At 39.1% G+C, this 27,861-nt stretch overlaps 1 protein-coding gene across 1 annotated transcript; it reads right to left on the bottom strand.

Moving 5' to 3' along the window:
* Window positions 1-1,232: 1,232 nt before the first annotated feature.
* Window positions 1,233-27,861, bottom strand: SUCLA2 (succinate-CoA ligase ADP-forming subunit beta). The gene is made up of 11 exons (XM_075086971.1): window positions 27,698-27,861; window positions 25,521-25,704; window positions 12,352-12,451; window positions 11,997-12,159; window positions 9,078-9,206; window positions 8,483-8,621; window positions 6,970-7,131; window positions 6,746-6,888; window positions 4,033-4,153; window positions 3,634-3,722; window positions 1,233-2,049 (listed from the first exon to the last, which is right to left on the bottom strand). The coding sequence occupies exons 1-11, from the start codon at window positions 27,782-27,784 to the stop codon at window positions 1,975-1,977; spliced, it is 1,392 nt and encodes a 463-aa protein (XP_074943072.1). The 5' UTR covers window positions 27,785-27,861; the 3' UTR covers window positions 1,233-1,974.

The following is a 27,861-nucleotide window of genomic DNA, read 5'->3' as shown; positions in this document are numbered from 1 at the left end:
TTGGCTCCCTCTCCCCTACTCAGCTACATTTAACTGTTCAAATACGGTATAAGGAAATTCTGGACTAACAGCAGGATCTAGTTTTGCCTCCATTGTAGTCCAGTATTTGTACTAAAAGACCATTTCCATTTGTCATTTATGGCAACGTCAGGTCACTTTTGTCATGTTGCCCTCCCTCTCATTTAGAGAGAATTAGGCTGGTATTTTAGGTATGTTTAAAAAAAAATTAGCTCCTGTTGAACCTGGAACATTATCATTCCACACAGATTTTAAAAGTAAAAAAAATAAGGCTAGAACCAAACCCACATGCCAGAAATAAGATTTGTTAAGCATTGAATAACTTAGAAAATATAATTTTTCAAACTAGTTCTCTGCAAATCTATTCAAGGCCATTAAATAAAAGCAATTCCAAGCATACCCACAATCCCAGTCAACAGCATGCAGCAGTCAGTTGTGAGAGACCAACTAGGATCGAAAATAATTGTTTAAGTTCAGAGCGAATTTAACCTCTGCTGATTTTCTTTAGTAATGCCAAAACACTACTGAAATACACCACACTAGTTTAAAGTTTCTTCATTTATCACCCTACCTACCTCAAACCCCGTATGGTTGACTGTAAGTTTCCCCACATTTCATATAATCCTTTTAAGTCCGTAGTTCATGATTATACATTTCCCATTTTGAAATCCCACCAGAGAAGCCTTCATTATTTTGTGATAAAACTACACTATCATTAGCCAAGAAAACAGCATTTTAAATTTAAAAAAAAAACAAAACACAACTAGAAAACACAAACAAAAAATGAGTAATAGTAATTTAACCTTGTTTAGAAACTAAGTGGTAAATGGCTCACCATCCAAGTTCCAAGTTCTATGTAATGCCAAAATCAACAGCATTGTAAGGTGACAAAAATTAACGGTTAACACTATATTTGTTAGTAGAAGCAACATTTCCCCAAAAAGCAACATTTTCCTGCATATTTGTGTGTGCAGAGATCAGTTAGGGCCATTTGAGTAAGATGTTATATGTATGATACCTGTCCAAGTTTTCCAACACAGGGTGAGTTCACATGTTCTCAGTCACACAATGCAATTCAAGGAGGAAAAAAAATAACATATGTGCTATTGTAAATTTACTCCTAAAAAGCTTTTAGCTTGCTAACTTAAATTATGGCTTAATCCAAGAGTGTATGTAAATTATCAAAATGGTGACATACAAAGAAAAAGACAGTAGAAGTTTTGGGAGACGTTTTATTAATGTACAATTTTTTTAGCAATGTACAATAGACTTTAATTCTCTATGCATTCTGCCTCCTTGAAGTTTGGTAAATGCCTGTTCATATATAAAACTACAAGATGCTTTTTTTTTTTAAGGACCAGAAATCGTGAAAATCTAAGTGCTACAGTATATTTTGTAGTGATTAAACACGTTGTCCAGAAGAGTTACCAGCCACTCCAGTAAAGCACTTCTAAAAATGTTTCTGATCAAGTTCAAATGCACCTGTTCATAAATAATGATTGGTTTGCTCATGTCCATTATTATACTGCTAAGTAGAACTGCCTCCAATATAAAATACCGTTTCAATACATTTCTCCACATGGACAACTAGATAATCTAGTCATATTTACTTTTAACCAAGGCTAATACAAATTTACAAGTAAAGTAACTTCAGAATTTATTCAGAATAATTATTTTTCAACCAGAAGCTTTACTTTGGACAACGCAGAAGTATATTGCAAGTGACATTCTGCAGCAGAAGCTTGAGGCTTGAGAACAACAACTAGGAAGGACTATATTTCAGCAATACACGCTCTTACAAGAACTCTGACCATTCTGAATGTTAACATTAAAGACCAGGTACTTCAGTTTGTGCGCCTGTCAATCAACACCTCCACACAAAAAAAAAAAGAAAAATATCCCACAGAGCACAGTATTTCAGAGAACATGTTGGACACTGGCATGACATTTCTCAGATCAAATTGGCAACTGAAATTTAACATCCACCTGAGCTTGTTTTGCTAGGGTTACTATTTCAGAGAGTTTCACCACCTGAAAAACAGAAAATAAAGACTTAATTTTAAAAAAAAATCCTAACTTGAGTGAGCTTGACTAATCTTTTTAAACAAAGTAATGCCAGAGAATCATCAGCAAGATCTTAAAAGGAAGAGGGAGGGGATTCTGTTTAGTGCAGTTCTTCCTAATCACTTTTAAATGAAAGATCAGTCAAATCTTTTAGAAAACATCTTACACAGTCATACAATGTCTGGTTCTCATTGACAACCAAATATCTTCATAAAATGCTACAGGTTTTAAAGTTTATGTGCCATCTTGTTTTCTTGGGAGGTGCTGGGGTACCTAACTCACAAGAGATTCTAAGTATATAGAAGTGATTTCCCTTGAGTTTTTCTTGCAAGCATTTCTGGATCTTATTTTGACACCTTACGGAGCCTCAGCTTCTCTTGCATTGTAGCTCAAAACTTCTATGAATTTCCTGCTTGGAATCAAATATTATAACCAAGTGGTTCTTTAGGAAAAAAGATTCAGAACTGTAAATTTCCCCATGATACAAAATCTACCAGATGCCCTCTAATTTTTTGCAGATCAAAAATTTTCATCTTCACTGTTGCTACATATTTGTAGTATGTTTTTCTTACCCACATTACTTAAATTCAAAAGCACATAAAATACTAGTTAGCTAGAATAATTTACAGACATCTGTTGAATATTTAGGTAGGTAAAAAATACTTTTAACATCACTGGTTATAACCACTGCTTTGATGCTCAGTTTATTACTCTGATCTATCTTCATCCCTTTGTTTATCCCACTCACTGTATCATCTTATATAAACCTGTTTAAGGAATTACCTACAGGCAACATACAAAACCAACTACAACCCTTTCAAAAAGTGCTTCTACAGATACAGATAATTTAAGATTACAAAACTAATTTTAACTCCATCTGCGTCTGCGTGGCTCCGTGATTCAGCTGAGAATTTCAGATTCAGCAGCAGCTTTAGCAGATGCATTATGTAGATGCAATATAGCTTGGACACCTATGCGTACTCCCCTAGGGAAGACTTCCATTGACCTAACCAAAGCTCAATCAGCCTAGCAGAACGTAATATTATTCCTTAAAACAGAGGGCCATACTGCCAAGCTAAGCAAGTTCTTCCTCCAAGCAATCCACAGCTGCTTCTAGAGCTTCAACCCCAGGAAACAAAGCAAAACAAAACACAGACACGCACACAAAAAAATCACAACCAACCTGTGTCAATGATTTTTCAGCTACCTCAATTTAAATATTTTCTCCAAATAAATACAGCTAAGTCTTAGCCATTCCCCTAGCAAGGAGAGGGACTGATCTGGTCATTTACCCTTTTTTATTTTTTAAACTTATTTTTAACCTGCTTTTCAAAGGGGGGGTAAGAGAAAGAAGAGTCCTAACCACAGAAATTTCTGACTGTGTAGTTCTTTCCTTTCAAAATATGTACTTACTAATTTGTAAAACATTTGCTTCAGGCCCTGATAATAACTGGCACTGTGACTTATCCTAAGCAACCATTACCTGATTGAATGGAGTTTCCGCAACAGACGCTACATTCTGAAAAGAACATTAGTAACAAGCTATCTTACCATTTTTGCAGCTTCATCCAAGTCATCACACGCAAGGATTTTGAGGCCACTAGCTGTTATTAAAGCTTTGGCATCATCAACCCGTGTACCTTAAGAAACAGATAAAACGCCACTCTTACTGAACAGGAGATTACTACGAGAGTATTCTCATATTTTCTAGGAAGCCTGTTCGAAAAGTTAGTCAGTCAATAAATCTAGAAGACAACAACTTTAGTAGTTATAAAAGCCAGAAATCTCTTTTTATTAACTTGCTAATCCTCACCATCTAAATTCACAGTTTCCGTTATTTTTCCATTGTCTTCAGCTTACAGGCAACTTGCTACGCAATATATAAGCTCAAGGACATTTGCCAATATGGACAGAAATATATTTAACATGTTCTGAAGCACACTCACTCACCTTGCAACCGTACCACAATAGGTATTTTTAGGTCCAAATCCTTTACTGCCATAACAATGCCTTGTGCTATCACATCACATCGCATAATGCCACCAAAAATATTTACGAGAATAGCCAGTACCTATAGAATCAATGACAATATTCACATTAAAAAAGGCCAGAGACACATTGAAGAAAAGCACCTCTCAGCCTAAGGAAAGTTCAAGCTCCATAAGTACAATAAGGGACTCTGCAAAAGAGAGGGAACATTTCTGTTCTAGAGAACATCAGCAACAGAAGTAGTTCTATGAAGTCACATACAGCAGAACAGTTACCTCAGGAAAACCCTACTGCAAAAACGCCCGTCTCAGGAAACTTCCACATTGTCCTTCAATCCAGCATGTACGACAGGCAATAGCCATTTCTCTTACTCAGAGTGTGTAGATACTTGAAAAGACACACACCCATTTTCTGTACAAAGCCAACACTGTACATTACTTCAGAATATTCTGAGCATGATTAAAGAAAGCTGTTTGATTTGCTTGAAGAAAATCAAACAGATGAAACTTAAATAAAGTCATTTAGCAACTTCATTTGTCAACTGTTTATCTTTTCATTTTTGACATTGCTCCAGCAGAGGTACTTCCCACACTAGTATCTCCACATACTTAAGAAGCCACGCTAAAGAACACAGAGAATTTACAAAACTCACACACAAGACACTGTTTATACAGTTTACTTAAAAGCTAGCATGCTTAGAGGTAAGCTATCTGGAAATATGTTTCATTCAGGAGGACTAAGCTGAGGTTAAGGGAAAGTCTTTTCCTACTCAAGTGGTAGAAAGGAGGGGTAAAAAGATTGCAGTCGATGGTGAAAGCTGGAATAAAGTAGGAGCAAAAATGGGTAGGCAGCCTTGGAGAACAGAATAAAGTTAACAAGACAAAACATTAATATGCAACTGGTTAATAAACTGTAGCTTGCTTCTCATTATCTTGCAATTAGACCAGCTCATCTGTGTGACAACGTTCTTCCCCCTGCTACTAATGGGCAGAAGCAACTTAGACTGGCACCCCAGAAGGCTGTTCCAAAGAACCCCTGAACTGAACCCAGAGCGCAGTCCATGACACCAGTGTGCTGTACTGCTGTTTGACTTTCAGTACCAGGAATCCCAGCTACAGTCATCGTTTTTAATAAAACAGTGAGCAGCTGAAGGAAGGCAGAAAGGGAAAGATATATTAAGAACTCTGGACACCCTCTGCCCATGCATCAGCAGAGAATTGGCATTGCATGAACTTGTCCCAAACCAACAACCCTCATTCTTCCTTGTTTCTTCTCTTCTCTCTGTAATTCAGGTGCTCTGTGCTTGTGTCCTTCACTTTTCCCTCAGTTTGATGAAACAAGATAAAGAACAAGACTTATGAGGAACGGCTGAGGGAGCTGGGGTGATTTAGTCTGGAGAAGAGGAGGCTGAGGGGAGACCTCATCGCTCTCTACAACTACCTGAAAGGAGGTTGTAGCAAGGTGGGTGTTGGTCTCTTCTCCCAAGTAACAAGCAATAGGACGAGAGGAAATGGCCTCAAGCTGCATCAGGGGAAGTTTAGATTGGATATTAAGAAAAATTTCTTCACTGAAAGGGTCACCAAGCATTGGAACAGGCTGCATCAGGGAAGTGATCAAGTCACCATTCCAGGAGGTATTTAAAAGACGTATAGATGTGGTGCTTAGGGACATGGTTTAGTGGTGGACTTGGCAGTGTCAGGTTTATGGTTGGACTCAATCTTAAAATTCTTTTCAAACCTAAACTATTCTATGATTCTCTAACACTCTTGGAGAGTGTGTCAGACACTGCATTTGTTACCAAGTCTTGCTAATGGGGAAGAGACTAAGCTCCCCTGTAACATCACTAATTGTTTCTGTCCCTTTTCAAAGATGAACAAGTGGTGCATGAAATTCTGACACAAAACTAGTATACCATTACCAGGTCTGCAAGTCACTCCCAGCTTTTTTGGTTGTCTCTTTTTCATATTTTTCTTTCTTTTAAAAAAAGTCGCAAACTCTCACTGAGTTCCCACTGGGATTAACATCTCTATTTAGACCACCAACCCAGTCCTCACAGTTTTTATGGGGTGGTAAAGCTCGTATTCTAGTTTCAACTGATTTATTATTTTAATAACCACCCAACACTTCTGATAAACTTTCAATAGGATAAAACATTAATGCCCTTTGAAGCCAGTTACAAAGTTATTTTATCTTACATTACACATAATTAGTACCTTAGAAACTTGTTTGTGCACAGCTCAGTGAATATTCATCTCTACAATTCTATGCGCAAAACAGACCCAGCTGCAAAACAGGCCCAAAAGCAAAAAGAAAACAAAACAAGAAGAAATGGAAGCCAATCTGAATATGGGTTTCTCTTTAAACAGCAGGCGGGTGCAGTTTCTGACTCAAAGATTTCTGGAAAGATTCAAATACAGCTGTAACCTCAAACAGAGGACACATAATTGCCTATTCAGTACACAGCCAGAGAACCTATTTTTGAAAAAGGGAAAAAAAATTCAACAGGTTTTCAGGCCTTCTTTATTTGCACCAAGATTAAGCTAACATCTCCATTTTCTTCCCTCTTTAATCCTGTGCTTATGAAAACATGTTTTCTGGAGAACATGCATTGTCTTTCAAATCACAGCCTGTTTTACCACTGTGTAGGACCTTGATATGCCAACTCTTCCCTCACCTTTTTGTCAGAGGTAATAAGCTTAAAGGCTTCTGTCACTTGCTGCACTGTAGCACCACCACCAACATCAAGGAAGTTTGCTGGAGTTCCGCCGTGAAGTTTAATTATATCCATTGTGGCCATAGCTAAGCCGGCGCCATTGACTATATGAGAATAAAGATAACATTTAGGAATTCAGTTTATAAATCCATTAGGTCATTTAAAATTCATTAAACAGAACATACCTAAGCAGCCTATGTTTCCATCCAATCCTATATAGTTGAGATCTGCTTTTGCAGCGTCCCTGTCTCTTTGATCTTCCTGTGTCCAATCCTGCATATCAAAGATCTTCTTCTGACGATAGGCTGAATTACTGTCAAAGTTTATCTTTGCATCCATACACATCACTGAAAGGAAAAAAACCGAAATCATCATTTAAACTAGAATAATAGCTCAACTGCTACATGAATATGTATGATCAGTCAAACTTGGCAGCTAGCTCATGCAGTCCAAACAGTTTTGCTGAAAAGACACACTTAGCACTGCGTGCAAATACAAGATTCTCTCCAGTTTACCCGCACAATCAGTTAAGTCCCTTTAACTGCACAAAAAGGAAAGATAACTGTATTTCTTGAGACACTAAAAACAAAGCAGCTTACAACAAGCTGTTTGATAATTCTGGACAAGTTATGTTTCAGTAATTAGCATAAAATTAATCCCTATGGAAGGTCTCTGTTTTGAGGGTTTTTTTAATCCCTCTTAGTTTTTTGCTTTCAGATTAAATATATAGTGTGTACATGCATGCATGTAAGCACACTGAAACACAACGAAAAAATATCTGAGTTGGAAGAAAAGGTGTCAGAAGAATACACACAAAAGTAACTTTCACTTAGATATAGGCGGTGACACAGAAAACCTAGAGTATTCTTTACATCAGAATTTAGTTTCTGTCTGTACAAATGCAGGACTTCACTGCTACCCTTCACTACAGATGATACAAAAACAACAAGGCATGAGAAACAGATGGGAGAGACGGCTCCATACTGTTCATTCAAGCAGTATTATTTTAAAAACCAACCCAATAACAGTAGAGTTACTGTAAGCTTCGATGAAGGAGCTACGTCCATGTTTAAATTTAAAACTGTTGTACCTGAGTTCAAGTACAAATATTCTCCACAGATTTATCTTTTGGTAAGAGGGGAATTGGCTGTGATTGAATATTAACTAACTATTCTACAGCTAGGTATGCTAAAACACTGATAACATCAAGATATCACTTAAACACTTATAGTCTTTCAATACATCAAACATCAAACTCAATCAGTCATTCTGATGCCTGAGTAGTAAAGGCAGGAGATTTCTAGGAGATGCTACTATTCTGGTTACCTTTTCGAGTACCAGCTCTGAATACAGATGCTGGCTCAAGTTTCAATTCATGAATTTTGAAAAGACCCAATTTCCAGGAATGCCTTATGCTGGGTAGCCAAACACTCAAGAGTAGATGTGTTCTTTTTAAATAAATAACAAGATTTTTAAAAGGAAGCTATTTAAACTTAAGGTCCTACTTAGCAAGTAAGAGCAGATACCTACTATGCTTAGATTCTCAAATTTATATGGCTTATTAAATTTGTTTTTCAGCATACCATGTTAATGCTAAGTCCTCTTGCTGTACACAGCTGAAGTTTTAGAAGTGCAAAGCAACTAAGATTTACAAAAATGTCAAGCTATTACACAAAGAACAAAAAGAAGAAACGTTACCAACTCCTGATGCATCTTCCACCATAGGATTTATTTCTATCATGGTAGCATCATATTTCAGAAAGAGATTATATAATTTGATCATATTTTCAGCTGCTTCATCTACCAGATTAGGAGGAAATCCCATTTTTTGGGCAAGCTGAAAGTAAAAGATTGGTTATCAGTTAACTGATGTTCAGGGTTTGATTTAGTTACAAATTAGGAATGTCCCAGTTTAGCTATTATTTCAGCATCAACTGAATTTGTAGATGTAGAACCTTTCCTGTCTTCCGGGGGGGGGAGGGGGAAGTAACTCTTGAGTTTGAAATTATTGTTTTCAATACAAAACACTGCACTTACCCTAAAAAAGAGCCAGTAAAAAGTCATCATCATATGCCTTTACAAAGCTATATAAAAGTTAGATAATGCACTGCCAAGCAGAGTTGGATTAACATTGACTATCACCTGAAAGTACTTAAATATCTAGTTCAAATCTGTTCCAAAATGTCAAAAGGGTTTAAGACAGCTCAGCAGGATGAATGCACGGACACTTTACAAAATTTAGAAGCAACCCTCCCATCCTCACTAATGTGTACTTTTCCACATTAACAATTACCCTAACAGCTTGCTCCTTTTTTATGCCTTCTACTATATCAATAGGTTCCTTAATTATCGCATCAGGATTCTCTGCAGCAACATCTTCAATATTAACACCACCCTGAGAACTGCCTATCAGCACAGGACCCTAGAACAAAAAGAAAAAAAAAACATAAGTAATTTTACACCACACAATTGAAACTTAGTTCTTCATGTAAAATACCTCACAGCAATAAAACCTTGTTGTTAGATGGAAATTTTTTCATTTGGGCATTTTACTTGAATGCTCTGAGGATAATGTTACTATCTATTCAATACATCTATATAAAGCCTTTTGATAATATTTTCCAAATTTTAAGGTGTATGTTGGGTCCAATTTCTTTTAACAAGGAAAACTTTTCGTTGTATACACTGTAGCAGAGCAATTAACACAGACATCCTAGTTTTAAATTTTGATAGAAAGATTCAACTTAGTAGTCACATGCATTTTATCGTCTAGGTTGTCACCAGAAAAAGAACAGCCTTCTCATCTCCCCCTTCTCCACTCACCCCTACACAAACACACACCGAATGCCAGACACACCCTTATTCATTCTGCCATGCTCCAACTCCAAGGACAAATCCAGGTCTGCAGAACCTAGTGACAAATTACTGCAAACTATTCCTGTTCAGTAGAATCCCAAAGCTCAATAACTATAGCCATCACTGAAAGTAAGCCACAGAGCTCTGACAAAACAGTGCTCAATTATTCAATAATAGAAGAAATTAAGAAACCAGAATTGATATTTGCAGCAGAGATTTTTTTAGAAAGCTGTCTAAATCTCAACAAAAGCATCAAGGACTCACTGCCACGGGACCTAGAAATCTCTCCCCATGGGAACAGTCCTCCAGTCTACAGTAAAGACATACTCTCTTGTATCGTCTCAACCTACCCTCCCTTATTGCCACCCATGCATGGATTATAACAGCTGGTGTACTAAGGCATCATTTCGTATCAGCACAGATCTTACACATTAAAACAGCCTTATAACTGCTGACAGCTGCAAAAAGTGTGACACTGGTTCAGAAGACATGCTTAATAACCATACCATTCCCCTCCCACCACCATCCTTTCAAATTGGAACTTATAGATGGTGAACTATCCTACATCTAATAGCAAGGTTCAACACAATGAACATTTCTGGATTTTCCTATCCTGAAGAGTCAGGAAGCTACAAACACATTATGAAAATAACTCATCACTCCACAGAATTGACCAAAGTGAACAGTTGTGCTTAAAAATATAAGAAGTCTTGCCCCTATTGGCAAATAACATCAAGTTCCACTTTCAACTGACTATTTTACAGACTTTTTTCCCCACTTTAAAGGAAATGGTTTGCAACAACATCAGGAATACACACTGTGTGCTATTCAACCTTCATGCTTCCTTCTTTTGAAAGGCATTTCCTCATCATAAGCATCCTAGACAAGTTAAAGCAATTACAAGGACATTTAAAAACATGCCTTATGAAGTCAGCGTTAAAAACAAAGCACGTCCCTATCAAAGACAATAATTCACACAGTTATGCTCAACATACACTAATAAGATTTTTTTTAATATACAACAGCAAGAACAAGTCAGGAAAATATGTTTCGCTTCTTTATCTAATTTGCATAAATCAGTTACAGCAAACTTCATTTCCATAAGGATGCTTGCTTATTGCTTACACAATTTTAAGATTAGAAAATCCAGCTCGTAACAGTATTTTAATGCCACCTTGTGGTAAATCTAGAGTGCATACTGTAACTTTTGTATCTTCCCTGCTCTATTACGAGTACAACAGAATGTAGGTACCCAAGTCACATAACTGTACTAAAAACCAATACAAGTGATACTTTCCTATCAGAAAGAACACTACAGAGGAAGAGGAAGAAACAAGTATAATATTAAACTCCTAATCTTGCAACAAAAAAAAAATGACTAAGACTAGTTTCCTCATTCCTCCACAGAAAATTATTTCACAGTCATGCCAGAGATACTCTTCTAATTACTAAGCACAGTGCCTCTGCAAACTCTTAAGCATCTGTATAAACCAAACTCAGTTTTTGTTGAGTTTCAGAAAATAAAGTTCCAAGGTCTGCTTTGCCCTGGATTTGCTGAGCTTCTCCAGTAATTCATTCATCCAGTAATGAATGGAATCAATTATCTAGTAATTCATGCTCCATAAGGGAACATGTCTGTCAGAAGACACACTGACACATTTCAGTAACTGGGTTTGAATTACAGCCTAAAAAACTACATACCCACACATACAGAACCTACAAGCAGGAGAGACTATGGCTTTCATCTTCCTGAAAGCTGTGAAGACAGACCTCTAGGCCCAAATCTTCTTACCCATTCCTGAAGAGTACTGGCATAAGAAGGCTACCAACACTCTAAAAACTGAGGGCCACACCTGTGCACCTCTAGGAGCTCCACGCACTGGAGAAAAAGGATGTTTGTTTTATCCAGGACCCTTGGCTCTTCCAGAAGACTTTTATTTATCTTGTTCCTGACACTCTTACATAGCGTGTACACATACATGCACACACATAACTGTATTTTTACTAGGAGCATCTGGTCGACAAGTGCAAACTAAAACCAAAAGGAAAATAACGCACTCATTCGCCCCATCTCCCCTTCAGCCATATGACTCTGAACTTCAGCTGAGGCTGCCAATACTCATTTATTATTCCTTAAATTTAAATTGTATCATTACATTTTTAAAGCATTTAAACACTAAGGCAATCATACAGTCAGAGATACTAGGAAAGAAAATTTAGTTCATGTATATTTCTGATTTTCAAAAGCAAGTGATCAGTACAGTAAACAGTTTTGTGGGGTTTTTTTTGTTGTTTTTTTTTGTTATTTCAGCTATAAAAAGTTAATTAGTTTAGTTCTATTTCTAACATTACTCACTTGAAAAGACCTTTCCATTGTTATTGCAAAATAGTATTCTCTCCTGGGATATCTGCGCTCACAGATAAATACTTGATTGCATATCCTGCCCTTTTCTCCTGTCTGCTTGGTAAACAACTTCTTTCCAATCATTCTGGAGGAGATATCTTTTGCTTCTTCTGGACTAGAATAAAAGAAGCTCAGAATGTGACAAAGAAACTGCTGGAAAAAAGAAGTAGCACAAAAAAATCTTATCTCATTTTTGTTATTTTAAGGTTAATAATTAAAACACTGATTTTAAACTAAGCAATAGGTTCAATTAATAATGTGAAACTGAAGTTTTTCCACTTGGTCAGATAATTTAGAAACAACTTACGAAAAAACTATTTTCACTCCTCCTTTGAGGCCACCTTCAAATGTTCCTTTTCCTCTACCACCAGCTAAAACCTGTGCTTTTACCACAAGATCCTTTGAACCTAGAATGAAAGAAAACCCAAAATTTGTCATCTGTGACTACTCAAACGAATTGCCCCAGGTAGAATAATAAAGGCTGTTTTCATTTTATTGCACTTTTCCATCCCCACACCCTCCCGACTCAAAACACAAATATGTGAATCAAAGGCTGTAACTCACGTAGGTTATTCCAAAAGTCTCAAACCATCCACAAATTGCAGCTTTAGGCTGTTCTGTGAACAAACCTTGGTGTATCCAAATGTATCCAAAACTGTTGATACATTCAGTGTTCTGATACAAATGATTAAGCACACAGTAAGAATTGGTTAGTACCTCACAGACTATTAACAAGACTAAACTGAATATCTGACACACCATAATCCACGGTTTGCCTCAAGACAAGTACAAATACCCTATATCTGTAACCACTATCTTCTCAGCAATGATATGTAGCTATGGCACTTACCCAAGTCAGCTTGCGGGTCCACTATGGCTTCCATTCGCAGAGCACTGATGCATAAGCTTGAGTGCTTTGCAGAAGTCAGAGGCCTAAGCAAATCCACTATATTTCCCAGAACAGGCAGAGTAAGCCCTTTAGCTGGCAGTAACTGTTTAAAAGTCCTTTACAGTATATTCTTCTAGGTAGGGGAGACCGTGCATTTGAGTTTAAAAAGTGAAGTATAAGAATATAATCAAAAACAACTGGGATATTCTGGAGTGTCATTGAAAGTCAAAAAGCACAGAAAAAAGTTCATCAAGTCATTCAAGGTGATAAAGGAAGAAAAATAAAGCCCTGAGTTATTATTCAAGTTCAATTGCACTGAATACACTGCAGAGAGCAGCTAGACTGCAAGATGTTAAGAGTTGCCCCATTCACATTTGTGCAGCAAGCCCCATCTTTTCTCATGCCACCATTAGCTGAGCCACTCTGGTCTTTCTGAGCAAAGACAGACCTTGCTGTTCTCTTTGATATGAAAAGGCAACCATGGAAAAGCATAAAAAATACAGTACTTGAGCAAAACTAGCCCCTATGCATACTGAAAAAGATGATGGCAGACACAAAAACAGTTGTGTTGATTCTCATTTTGACCTGCATCCTGCCTGGCCAGATAAAATTAAACTTGCATAATATCACAAGCTCGGGTGCCTATAAGCAAAGGGAATGCTCAAGTTACTACTCCCAACTAGCTACCTGTAGATTTTACTTCTTGACTGTCTACCTAACAAAAGATCTCTGAATTCACAACTGATATGAAGTTCTTTGGCACAAGAATCATGAAGGTTATAAACACACAAATATATGTTGATTTACTATGGTCTATTACGTAATATTTAATTCACTTCCTGAAGATAACTACTTTTATTAGAAGTCCTAAGCTACTAAATACTAGCAAACACGTAAGTTAACATGCTTTAAAGAAGCCACGCAAAACATTACTTAACTTTTATGCATTACTTTAAGTACAAAGCTTGCTTTAGGAAACACTAAGCCTCATGTATGAGTAAGATTATAGTGGCTTCATGGATAAATGAAGCCACATACTGCAACATGTGAGCTTAAAAAAAGTTCCACCCATTTGAAAACAATTTCCACTGTATGTACATACAAACACAAAACTGGGACAAGCATAACTTCTTAGTGTTAGTATAAAAGAGAGAGGAAAATACTTTCTCTTCTGTGAAGAGATTTAAAAAAAAACACCAAACAAATCCCACACTTGCTCCCTTGCTCACAGGGTTTCCACCTGGGCTCCTTCACAATGATCTGAAGTGACTTAAATATTTGAGATTTAAAATATTCACAGCATTATTTTACTATTTTGAGCTTTCTACAGAAGTTTTGTATCTGAAAGATTTGGAAATTATCTACTTAGTAATCAAGACTAAGAGATTTAACTTACAGTCTGCTAGGAAGTTCAGAAGAGATGGTGCTATTTCTCCACCCTACTTTTCAGCTCCTGCACTAAGTCCAGAAGGTAAAAGCTGCTCCTACAGAGAAGTTTTCAGGAAAGCCATGGATTTCACCCACAGGCACCTTCTTTTTTGCTAGGAGGAGTAATTGCTACAAAGACCAGAATCTGAACAAGTCAGGACCAGATGACAACTAAAGCTCCGGTAGGATCTCAGCTGGAACAATATGTTTAGCTCTGGGCATGATCATAGTTTTCAATGGGAAAGACTGGTTAGTAGGATGATCACTGTAATGAAGAGCTCCCTTACAAGAATAAACTAAAGGAGTTTGGCACTTCTTTAAATCTATTAAAGGAGAATAAAGCAAGAACATGATCATGGTCTTTAGCCATACCTGGTGAGGGACAAAGCAAGTACACACAACTACACGTACATCATACATTTAGTTGCCTGCTCTACACCAGCCAAAACCAAAAGTCACCTACCAAGGGAAGTCAGTTTTTAAATGTGCAAGAAAAAAAGACATTTCTTTACACAGAAGATAGTGAAGCCTGCCAGGAGACATGAAGGAAGAATAGGAGATTCAAAAGGAACTGGGCAGAGATGTTCCCTCTGATACTCCTATTGGGCTAGATGCACCACTGCCCTGATACCATAGGATATTTCTTAAGAATTTAATTATTACACATGACTACACTTTAGCAACATAGAAAGACAAAAAAAAAAGTGTGTGTAAAACAACTTTAAGCTTTCTGCAATCAGTTTTGGTCATAACAAAGTTGTCATTGGACTATCTCTTATGGAACAGAATGCAACGATTGTGGCATTAAATAAGCAGGGTAATAATGATTTGTAATTTGTTCTCCTACAGCACTGCAAGCAAACTAGCTGCTTGACTGCATAAACACATAACACTTTAAGGGTTATTTGACCAGCTATGTTTACAAGCAATTAAGCAGCATAGATGTACCTGAAACAAAATTTAAGATAACATGTCCTGAGAAAACCTTAGCTTAACCCATGCAGAAAGTTTATCGTTCCATAAACATTTTTTGCTACAGCTCCTAGTTAAAGTGACCCTAAAACTAGAGGACAGAAACGGTTGGTCACACACCTCATCTGCAGTGTTACAGCTGCAGCACTGACACAGTCTGACACAGCAGAGAACTGCTGATACGCAGTAACCCAAGAAAAAACGTGGAAACCAGCAGCTAACATCGTTTCTACTCAGTATCAAGAGTTGTGCCCTTCTGTTTTGCCTACGCTGCTTTGAAATCCTGCTAGGCTTTTGTTTCAACGAAAAATAGCAGTTTCTGCCCTAGAGCAGGTATCTACATCCAAAGTTAGGACAGTTTATGCCAGCCAACGCTACACCGCAGCAGCTGCCCTACCCTGCCTCCTGTCCTCAGCTTTTCACTCCAGTCTCCTTTCTTGTGCCAGCATGAGCATTTGCACAATCATGCCTTGAAGCATATCAGAAGAGTGACTCCGCTGAAGACAAAAGCTCATCCAGCGGACAGTACTTTTGCAAGCCTGCGCACCGTGTGACAAGCACAGGGACACTGAAGTGAGCAGGACAGAAAGCAGGACATCTGCTTTCAGCAGCTGTAAAGCCTTAACACAGGGCACTAGAAAAAAAACAACAAACCTTTAGTACAGCTGTCTCAGGCAAGCAAGCTACAGACCAATGCACAAGACTCAGAACAAGCGTTTGTTAAGAGCTGCATTTCCATATTAATGGCAGTTGGCTCTAAAAGCCTATGTAAGCAAAACAGCCTGAAAAGAATCAGGAAATGTTTAGAAATCTAAGAGTAGATACCAATGAGAACAGGTGCCTGAAATCAGCAGAACACTGTGTTAGCGTCTATCTCTTCAGGACAACAAAAATCTATGCAGTACGAACACTACAGGCTTCACCATCAGCAATGGTGTATTATCTAGACAGTAAAAGAGTAATACAGCCAGGAAACAGCCCTATCTTCATTTCCAGCAATACTGATATTTATTTATTTATTAGGAGTAATTTCTGATTCCATAACCTAAGCTTTCAAACTGGGAGAAAGGGCTCTTTCTTCTCGCATGCATGCGTTGATCTGTGTACAATACAATCTTATCATAAGCTTATTAAGAGGCAAGCACGCTTGTTGTTCCGTTGTATCTCTGAAATTTTCTCAGCAAGTCTGATAATTAGGGCAGACAACCTTTATTAAAATGTTCTGCTTTACAAGTTTCCCTTCTGATTTTTGTCAAATCGTTTTAATTGCCACTTCTCTGCCCAATATTAACGGTAGCAGCAGTACTGCTTTCCACATATTATAAACACCTTCACGATAACAATGCAAGCCTAATGCATTCTGACAAAACACACAACAGTAAAAGGCAGTGACAGGTTAATAACACAAGTGCCAATCACGTTCTTGACTACCATCCAACTGCAAACTCACCCTGGGAAAGAGACAGAGACCCACAGCTTTTGCCTCAGTTACTCTGTATTTAAAAGTTTTAGTTCAGGAAGAATATCTCTCCGTTTATAACATAAACCACTTTTGTTCTTGTTGCACAGATATAATAAAAACTAAGTTTAAACAATATTATTGTATTTACTGGAATTAGAGAGGCAAAAGATGGGCTTGTAACTAAAAACGTATCATCAACAGAAGTCTTAACATAAAAAGTATGCCGACCCTAACTCTGCCAAAACAGGCAGAGAATGTCTTCAGAGTATACTGTCTGTGTTTTGTTAATTAGTTATTTAGCATTTAACTTCAAAATTACTTTTTTTTTTAGCATTTGAAACTTTTCAGTGTTAGAAGAATTTTTGCATGCAAATCAAAAGTATGATTATGGCAATAATTATGTGCCAGGAATCATCATACTTTCACTGAAAGGACCATACCAGTTAGGAGAGCAAACAAGATGTTTCACGCCTATTACAAAATACTATTTTCTACACAAATACTTCAAGACAATCAACTGCATCAAGCTTTTCATCAACTCACAAGACAGGTTTAATTTTGGCAATAGCTTAAGATAAGCAATTAAAATACAATGGTCAAAATTCTAATTTGCTGGTTAGATGAGTTATTTGAATTAGTATATTATTATCAACAACATGCTTTGATATTAGAACTTCAAAGAAGTGAAGTGCTATAGAAGAAAGAAAAGGCTGATGCAAAATGTAAGCTTTGGATGCCAAAAAAGTAGTGTTTGCTAGAAAGCAAGTAAATGTTTGGTTTGTAGACTACTAATGCTGGTTATCTAGAAATTTTGACCAAGTAAGCAGGAACATAATTGGAAAAAAAATTACTTGGCACTTATCACTACAGCACAGGTTTTTTTAACGTTTGGGAAATTCGGCACAAGTTTGCCACCTTAGATTGTCATCCATGTCCTACAGCAAGTGAATAAATGCTTTGGAGCTTCAGTTTCTACAGACAGCCTAAAAGACATCAGTAACATAGTCAAGCAGATAATTCACAAATCACAGAACCACAGAATCATTTAGGTTGGAAAAGAACTTTAAGATCATTCAGTCCAACCATTAACCTAACACTGCCAAGTCCACCACCAAACCATGTCCCTAAGCACCACATCTATACGTCTTTTAAACACCTCCAGGGATGGTGACCCAACTACAAGCCTGTTCCAATGCTTGGTGACCCTTTCAGTGAAGAAATTTTTCCTAATATCCAATTTAAACTTCCCCTGATGCAGCTTGAGGCCATTTCCTCTCGTCCTATTGCTTGTTACTTGGGAGAAGAGACCAACACCCACCTTGCCACAACCTCCTTTCAGGTAGTTGTAGAGAGCAATAAGGTCTCCCCCTCAGCCTCCTCTTCTCCAGACTAAATCATCCCAGCTCCCTCAGCCGCTCCTCATAAGACACGTGCTCCAGACCCTTCACCAGCTTCATTTCCCTTCTTTGGACATGCTCCAGCACCTCAGTGTTTTTCTTGCAGCGAGGGGCCCAAAACTGAACACAATATTCAAGGTGCAGCCTCACCAGTGCTGAGTACAGGGCCACGATCACCTCCCTACTCCTGCTGGCCACACTATTCCTGATACAAGCCAGGATGCTGTTGGTCTTCCTGGCCACCTGGGCACACTGCTGGCTCATGTTCAGCCGGCTGTCAGCCAGTACCCCCAGGTCCTTCTCCGCCAGGCAGCTTTCCAGGCACTCTTCCCCAAGCCTGTAGCGTTGCATGGGGTTGTTGTGACCCAAGTGCAAGACCCAGCACTTGACCTTGTTGAGTCTCATACAACTGACCTCAGCCCATCAATCCAGCCTATCTAGATCCCTCTGCAGAGACCCCCTACCCTCAAGCAGATCAACATTCCCGCCCAACTTGGTGCCATCTGCAAACTTACTAAGGGTGCACGTAATCCCCTCATCCAGATCACTGATAAAGATATTAAACAAGACCGGCCCCAATACTGAGCCCTGGGGAACACCGCTTGTGACTGGCCACCAACTGGATCTAGGTCCATCCACCACAACTCTATGGGCTCGGCCATCCAGCCAGTTTTTTACCCAGTGAAGAATATGCCCATCCAAGCCATAAGCAGCCTGTTTCTCCAGGAGAATGCTGTGGGAAATTGTGTCAAAAGCTTTACTAAAGTTCAGGTAGACAACATCCACCACAGCCTTTCCCTCATCCACTAAGTGAGTCACCTTGTCATAGAAGGAGATCAGGTTAGTCAAGCAGGACCTGCCTTTCATAAACCCATGCTGACTGGGCCTGATCCCCTGGTTCTCCTGTACCTGCCACATGATGGCACTCAAGATGAACCTGCTCCATAACCTTCCCTGGCACTGAGGTCAAACTGACAGGCTGTAGTTCCCCAGAACCTCCTTCTGGCCCTTCTTGTAGATGGGCATCACATTTGCTCACCTGGGACCTCCCCAGTTAGCCAGGAGTGCTAGTAATGATGGAAGTGGCTTGGTGACCACTTCTGCCAGCTCCCTCAGTACGCTTGGCTGGATCCCATCCAGTCCCATAGACCTGTGTGTGTCTAAGTGGCATAGCAGGTCGTAACCATTTCTCCTTGGATTATGTGGCTTCATCCTGCTCCCCATCCCTGTCTTCCAGCTCAGAGGGCTAGGTAACCTGAGAACAACTGGTCTTACTATTAAAGACTGAGGCAAAGAAGGCATTAAGTACCTCAGCCTTTTTCCTCATCCTTTGTCACTGTTTCCCCCCCCACATCCAATAAAGGATGGAGATTGTCCTTAGCCCTCTTTTTGTTGTCAATGTATTTATAGAAACATTTTTTAATTGTCTTTTATGGCAGTAGACAGATTAAGTTCTAGTTGGGCTTTGGCCCTTCTTGTTTTCTCTCTACATAACCTCACAACATCCTTGTAGTCCTCCTGAGTTGCCTGCCCCTTCTTCCAAATGCCATAAACACTCTTTTTTCCCCTGAGTTCTAGCCAAAGCTCCCTGTTCAGCCAGGCTGGTCTTCCTCCCCACTGGCTCATCTTTCGGCACACAGGAAGAGCCTGCTTCTGTGCTTTTAGGAGCCCAGCCTTCCTGAACTCCATTGCCCTTCAGGACTGCCTCACAAGGGACTCTGCCCACCAGGCTCCTCAACACGCCAAAACCTGCCCTCCGTAAATCCAAGGTAGCAGTTCTGCTAATCCCCCTCCTTACTTCTCCAAGAATCAAAAACTCTATCATTTCATGATCACTGTGCCTAAGATGGCCTCCAACCATCACATCACCCACAAGCCCTTCTCTGTTTGCAAACAACAGGCGCAGTAGGACACCTTCCCTAGTTGGCTCCCACACCAGCTGTGTCAGGAAGTTATCTTCCACACGCTCCAGGAACCTCCTAGATTGTTTCCTCTCCTCTGTATTGTATTCCCAGCAAACACCTAATAAGTTGAAGTCCCCCAGGAGAACAAGCACTAGCAATTGTGAGACTTCTCCTAGCTGTTTTTAGAATATTAGAATATTTCATCTGCCCCTTCATCGTGGTTGCGTGGTCTGTAACAGACTCCCACAATGACATCTGCCTTGTTGGCCTTCCCCCTGATTCTTACCTATAAACACTTGACCTTATTGTCACCATTATTAAGCTCTAGACAGTCAAAACACTCCCTAACATAGAGGGCTACTTTCTTGCCTATCCCTTCTGAAGAGTTTATAGCCATCCACTGCAGCACTCCAGTTGTGTGAGTCATCCCACCATGTTTCTGTGATTGCAACTATATCACAGTTTTCCCGCTGCACAATGGCCTCCAGCTCCTGCTGTTTATTGCCCATGCTGCATGCATTGGTGTAGATGCACTTCAGTTGGACTGAAACAGGAAAAACGGATAATGGCAAAACAACCAAAAAGTATTAGCAACAAAAAACCAGGTGTGAGCTTTCAGTGTGACACAGAACAAAGGAAAAAAAACTTTATCACAGACTACCAAGAAGGTGAGGTGTGGCATACACTAAGGCAAAAAAACACCCCAGCTTTTGTGCCACTGTGTCTGGAATACCTATTCTTTCGAAGAGCTAATAAAGAAAAAACTAGTATTCTTACCTAAGAAAATCATTACACAAATTGTAGTAAACTTCAGTTTCTGACTAAGTCAAGCCTGAGATCAACAAATCTATTTATAAATCTTCTCAGGTTTACACATTACTTCTTTTCTTTTTAAACAGACACAGCTTGTGTGCTTAAGCAATAGATAGAAAAATAAAATAACAATGAAAACAACTTAAAGGGCCTGAAAAGAAATATCTATTAATCACAGAACTGTCTACAGGAATACAGCTAAGCCAATCACTTGAGTTATTCTGTAAAAGCATACCAAAAAAGAGCATTCATTATAAACCACACTGCTAAGGAGATGGACTAGATCTCTTAAACTGCAATAGCAGAAGTAGCAGCAGAGAAGACTCCATTGTTTTCAGTTTCCTTTCAAGAAGGCTGCTGTAGAAAGGTGAAATGTTATGCACTCAGTTTCTCAATGCCTCCTACTCTGTACAGCTTTTTATTTTACTAAAATTTGACAGTCTGTCACGAGCATAGAGCCGTGGGATTCACTACCTTAAAATCCTACAAAACTACAGGAACACAAAACCTGCTTCAAGTTATTCATCACTTCAGAAGTCTTACCTCTCCAGTCATCATGAATAGGAATAGACCCTTTACATTAAAAAAAAAGCAGGCTTTTCTACAGACATACAATATGTCACACAACTGTTAACAGAGGAAGCCATCAGGAAACATCAAAACTTCAGTTATGGCAATACATACACTTTCATAGGTGTCGTCTTAAACAGCAATACTATACATTTCAAAGAGTGTGTTCTGCTGAGCGATCTGCTATTACACTGACGAAGCATCTGTTCAAGAAAGAGTCTTTAGGTTCATTAGTCATGTTCTTGGTAACAAATGCATATCAGCTTCTAAAGTAGCATCGGTCACAGTCCTAGCTGGAATGTACACACAGGCTGACAGTAAACCATAAACTCAGCAGCAATCATTGAGACATACTGCAGGATCTTATCAACACTCTGGAATAGAATTTACTTAGCTCACTTTTCCAAAATTTAAGTGAGATGCTTATGTAACATATGAAAAGCCACATATTGCAAAGTCCACAAATAACTGGAAATACTTCTGTCTGGGGTTTTTTGTTTGGCAGTTTGGCAGTTTGTTTTGGTTTGGGTTTTTTTTTTTCATTTTGGTTTGATTTTGTTTTGGTTTTAAATCAATAAAGTCTTTAAAGAATTCAACAGATGCAAGTCTTCTCAGCTCTGAGTGGAATGCATTCTTTCAGTGATACAAACGAGATATGGAGGTCTTAAATGGAGACAGTGAACTAGTGGAGGAAAAGTAAGCAAGCAGTGACATTTACAGGTAGTCCAAAGCTACTCCCAGGGACCGAATTACTCAGAAGTAATTATTTTTTTAAAATAATAGGCTTCATGAACCAGTATGTGATAACAATTTCCTTGAAACGAGATGGAGGGCTCTTTATAGGGAAAAGCTGCTTGTGGTAAGTAACAAATTCCAGCAATGACTCTCAACAACCAGACAAATATGAAAAGAAAAGGCTACATGCAAAATAATATTGTAATAATTACAATGGCCACAACAGAAAATATTTTTTTTAAATAGAAGAAAAACAATAATCATTTGCAGAATCCAGCTAGAAAAGAAATCTGAGTTGAAAACAGCACTTTAAAAAATCTGATAGCTGCAGCAGAAATCATTTTTAAAAAAAAAAGGAAAAAATAGGGTTTTTTTCCTTAAGACTTTAACCGTAAGTGATCTGTCATGACTGCTCAAAAGTTGCTCACAGCATCTAATTTCATCTCAGCTTCCTTTACAAATATTCATAAAAATGTTATAGGGAAGAAGAAAACAATGCAAGCTCGAATACTGTACTTCACGTTTCAAAATTACTTCACATATAGCTAAATAATTTGCCCTTTTTACTACAACACTTTGTTCTTTAGCAGAAAAAATATTTAGTAAAAGAAAAACTGGGGGCAGGAGTGTGGAGAAACAGCAAGCTTTCTGGCTTCCAGACTATTTCATCTAACTTCAGCCTCAAGATAAGCATAACTTAGAAAGAAATTCTAACGAATTTCATTATTTTTGTTATTTAAATAATATTTAGTGTACTATTCCATCTAGGCTCTAAGACAAATTGCAACATTCATATGCCTCAGTTTCATCCTACTGCATACTAGTTACCTTGCAGTAGTAATAGTCCTCGGTTTGGTTAAGCTTTGGCTTCTTCATACAACAGGGTTACACTGACTTAGCTACAGCCACAGCTAAACTATGATAATCTCTGTTAATGAGAAGGTTGTATTTGTTATACACTAGGATAAAAAGTTACCCATTTCTAACTGGAGTGAGGTATCTGCAGGGAAAGAAATCCAACGCCAATCTCAAGTTTACAGAGAGCATGTTTCTGACTAAAGGTTATCAGGAGCATGTGGATCAGCACTAGGGAGACAGAGCAAGCAGTGTCACCTACTATCTTTGTAACTGTTTAGACAAACATTTGAAAAACGAGCTTAACACATAAAAAGCAGCAAAAGATAATCTGGTATCTACCAGCAACGACTCTTACACAACCAAAATAAACAATGAGCAGGTGGACAAAAAAAAAGCAAGTTTCCTTTCCATTCTGCTAGAGATTCTGTTTGGTTTTCATTTGTCTGGGTTTTGAGTACATACTAACTGAAAACTAGTGGAGAAATGGCTACAATAACAAAGAAATCAAAAACACTGGAGGAAAGGATAATCTGTCACCATTCAGAACAAGTTCTGGACAATGTTTGAGCAATGCCTCAAAAACTCAAGCTCCTTCAGCATGTTCTCCTTTTGGGAAGTCTTCCCTTCCTCATCTCTAGTATCAAACAGCCATAGTGTCAAATACACACCAACTTAAAGTATATAGCTGACAACCAGAAGCCCTGAATTCCTTAATTCTAACTTACTAAAGGATGCTAACTTGTATAGTTCACAACTCCATTTTTCTGACTCCCAAGAAACTGCCCAGGGTCACAGGCTCCAGATAAAAGGCATACCTACAATGTCACATGGATGAGACAGAGCTACAAACCAGCAAACGTACCTACTTTGCTACAGGACCCCTCTCTGAACAAGGAACAAAACCAAAGGAAACCTGACCTGCAATTCTCCCTGCTGTCTATTAAAGAGCCACAGGCAAAGGCTGTCTCATTTGCTGCTAGCAGGAGGTCTGTGCAGATATCAATGTAAACAAAGGGGTATGTCTGATTTATGAAGTTTAGATCATGCTACAGGCTCACCCCTAACTGAAGGTGATGGACTGAATTTTAAACCATTCTCAGAACAGAGGTATTTCAACACCTTTCTTTCATACTAATGAAGTTATAATTTTGTATCACCTGCTCTCTAATAGGAATAAGAGAAAGGAGGCAGGCAGACAGTATCTTAATTTCTAGGACACCAGATCTGAAGGAAAAGCAGCTTTTCAATTCCTTTCTACGTTACAAAGCAGCATAACTTGCTGTAGAAAATAAGTATCTTCTTTTTCAAATCTCATTTCTTGCATTAAATCTATACATGAAACTGAAATTAATATAACAAAACCTATAACCTCAGGAATCACTACAAATGTATCCACTTGGAAATGAAAAGAGATTTAGGCATTTGCATATGGGAGTGGAATATGACAAGCAACATCCTCCACTAAAACTGTGTGACTAACCTACTACATTTTTTCCCAGGGGAAAAAGCTCTAAACTAAAAAAAGAAAAAACTATTAAAGCCACAAATTACAGTAGCTGAATTCTATATTATATCCACATTAAACCCCAAAATTTTAAAGACACCCAGTAGGTAAAGTGGCAAATCAGTAAGTATTTAAGCACCAGGCAAAGGAGATTGGATGCTTTCTCCATCACCAAGCCAGGAATTTATAATATAACTACAAGCCATCAAAGTCCTCCCATCCTGCATGAAGTAGCTGCATTCTGCCAGAACAGCACATTCACAAAGGAACAGGATTTTTTCTTCTACAGCCTAAAGGTAAGTATCCTTTGCATCTTATGCTCTTGGACTACAGAAGCCTTACCTGCATCACCACTGAAGCTCTTCCCCCAAGATTTCCTTTAACCTTGCTTGAGAGTGAAAAGAAATACTAGATTTGCACAAAGTAGAGTCTATTACTCATCTCAAAGAAGTTCAAGTAGTTGTATTAGTCTATGCTAATACAATTTCTACCTGCCCTATTCCTTTTAAACAAGACTCATGGGTTACAGGGAAAGTATCTGCAGCATTTGGGATATAGGAAGGATGATGCCTGAAATATACAGCCTTCACTGGAAGTAGGGTCAAGCCCTTCCTTATTAGAATTTCAGGGACACAGTTTAGCTTCATAATTCAGTCTCGATACACAACCAAGTGTCTTTGCAACTAGGTCACTTACCTGATTTCACTGTGTGCTTCTGCACTGACCAATCTTAAACATTAGAAAACTTTGTATTAGGAAAATATCAGCTCCAAGATAAATACTCAAAACTGCAAGAAAGTTGCTTCACAGGAAAGGCTCTCTTTAATTAAAGAGATGGTATATTCAGAACTCCAAGAAATGTCTTACCAGGAAATACAGAAAAAGTAGTTACACCTTGTATCAATGCCATGCCTATATTGTATATGTTCTCTTTAATATTATACCTATTTCTTTTGCTATTTTGAAAGCTTCATCTGGTGTCCTGGCAACTAGTCCGTGTGGAACAGAAATGCCAGCCTCCTGCAATAGTCCCATGCTCAAGTATTCATGTAGTGACAGCCTCCTCTGTTGCTGTTGTTGCACCTGAAAGCCATGATTATTTAGTAGTCCTGGACTTCCACCAAGTACCTGAAGGAAAAGAGGGGGGAAGGGAAAAAAAAAAAAAAAAAAGAGAGAAACAGACAAGAAAAAACACATGACCGTGTTTTGAAAAACTGCCCTCTTTGTTTAGGTTAAAAAAGTCTACATATTAAACAAGCATAGTTTAGTGTACCAATGCAAACACCTGAACACTTAATCCTACATTTGTGCATTATTACTCTTCCACATTAGTCATTCATGTCAGGTCTGGTTTTGGGAGGTTTTACTGGGGAGTGGGAAAGAGCTGGGGAAGCTGCTAGCAGTGACAAGGACTGGCAGGGTTAAAATGTTCGAGTATTTAGTCAGCATTTACATACTTTAAGAAATATATCTATAGGGAGAAGAACCTTGAGGAAGTTTGGAAGCATAAGAGAACAGATAAAAGCATGCAGAATAAGTTCATTCACAAGTTTTGGTAGATTGCCCCCTTCAGCCAAGGTAAGAACTAAGCCTTGGGGAGAAAGGGCAGCAGAAACTAAGTTATACCACCTCCAGTGGTTTGCTACAGAACAGACTCTTCAGCCTTCATATGACTATCATGAAAGAGAAAAAAATAGCTATGAGCCATTTCAAACATCTACACTGAATCAGAGGGTTGCCAAAAGTGTGAGATAGCTTCAACATTCAAATGCTAAGTAAAATAAAGCACGCCTAATATTCACTCCTGGAAATTCCAGTGTGGAATGAGTCTAAATTTCATTTCCAAAAGTGATGTAGAGAACCCCAAGAATTTATGATACATATTTTGTATAAAGCAAAAAATGAAGATAACTATTTTTCATTATAAAATATCAGAAGTGGTACTACATGAGCAGTGCCTTTCAAAAAAGAACAGCCACCCTATGGACTTTTAAGAAGACACTGATTTCCAAAGTATTCCTTGTAAAGTAACTGTATTTCATAACAAGGAAATTACCAAAGTCAAAAACGTTTGCGGCATTTTTCATATTTCACTATATAGGAACAAGACCTTAACTTTACACACACACAAAAAAGCAAACCTACTGAATTCAGCTAATCCATACACTGAAATTAGCACTGAAAGATTCAAGCCCAAAAGACTAAAAACCAAACTTAGATACCAGCAAAATTTTGCATTTATTTTTAATATTTTTTTTAGTATACACCATTGGCACAAGTACCACAAAAATCAGCCTGTATTAGGAAGCTGCTAACAGACTGGGGTTTTAAGATCCTGTTTCATTTTAAATAAAGCACACAAACAACACAAGAGCTTTACTATGGCATTTCAAGCTAGGGAACCGACAGAGCCTATTTAAGCTCCAAAGGCTTTCTTCTGCAAACAGGAGGCCCTTTCCTTGGCATGAAACCTAAGCGAAAGGTGCTGACTGCTGTAGCTACTGTTTCTGGCACTGACTGACCGGCCAGGCCCTGGGAGGCCGTGTGTAACACGAGAGGGGAACTCAAAGCGACCTTCCTCCATGTGTGGAAGGATAAGAAAGTCGCACGGCGAGTTACAGACTTCCAGACTCCCTAGCTGTTTTGTTTCCACTGCTTTCCAGGTGTTCTGCAACCAAAAACAAGACCATACCCCGAAGAGGCATTCACAGGGAACAAGAGCTAAGACTGGGGAGATGCGAGCTGGAAGAGTTTACTGGCACAGCCCGAACCCTCGTAGGCGTAAGGTGACGGCAGAGAAGGGAACACTGGGATTTGCAAGCAAGTTATGGGGAGCGGGGGTTTGGAAAGGAAGGAAAACGGAACCAGGCCGGGGAAACCTGCCACAAACAAGAACATCAGCTGCGGGGGGACGCAGGCCAAAGGCGGGCGCAGGGCTGCCAGTCCCGCCGCCGCGACAGGGCAGCAGGCCAGGGCGGGACGGCAGCGGGAGCGGGGCGAGGCGGCCGCTCCTCCCGCCGGCGCCTCGCAGGGAGCGACCCCGACCCCAGCTGGCCCGGGCCCGGCCCGGCCGTGCCCGCTCCGTCCCACCCCTGCTCTCCCGCTACCGAGAGGCCGCTACCTTCGCCGTGGCGGTGCCCAGCGCGGCGCGGAGGCCGTTGCCCCTCAGCCCGGCCGACACCCGGCTGCAGATCATGGAGGCCGCCATGGCTGAGCCCCTTCGCCCTCAGGTGCCCCTCCCAGAGCGCATGCGCTACCACCGAGACGGAGGGGCGGGGCAGAGGG

Source organism: Phalacrocorax aristotelis, chromosome 1 (assembly GCF_949628215.1).
Source record: "Phalacrocorax aristotelis chromosome 1, bGulAri2.1, whole genome shotgun sequence".
In the NCBI taxonomy this organism is placed as follows: Eukaryota; Metazoa; Chordata; class Aves; order Suliformes; family Phalacrocoracidae; genus Phalacrocorax; species Phalacrocorax aristotelis.
This window is presented reverse-complemented; position numbering and strand designations above follow the sequence as displayed.

What these genes read in the sequence shown, in the direction of transcription:
- SUCLA2 (XM_075086971.1), bottom strand. Translation starts at nt 27,784, where the DNA reads ATGGCGGCCTCCATGATCTGCAGCCGGGTGTCGGCCGGGCTGAGGGGC. An exon ending in CAATGGAAAGGTCTTTTCAA is followed by an intron (nt 9,207 to 11,996) that starts GTGAGTAATGTT and finishes TTTTTGTTCTAG; the next exon opens with GGTCCTGTGCTGATAGGCAG. An exon ending in TATTGTGGTACGGTTGCAAG is followed by an intron (nt 3,723 to 4,032) that starts GTGAGTGAGTGT and finishes CTGTTTCTTAAG; the next exon opens with GTACACGGGTTGATGATGCC.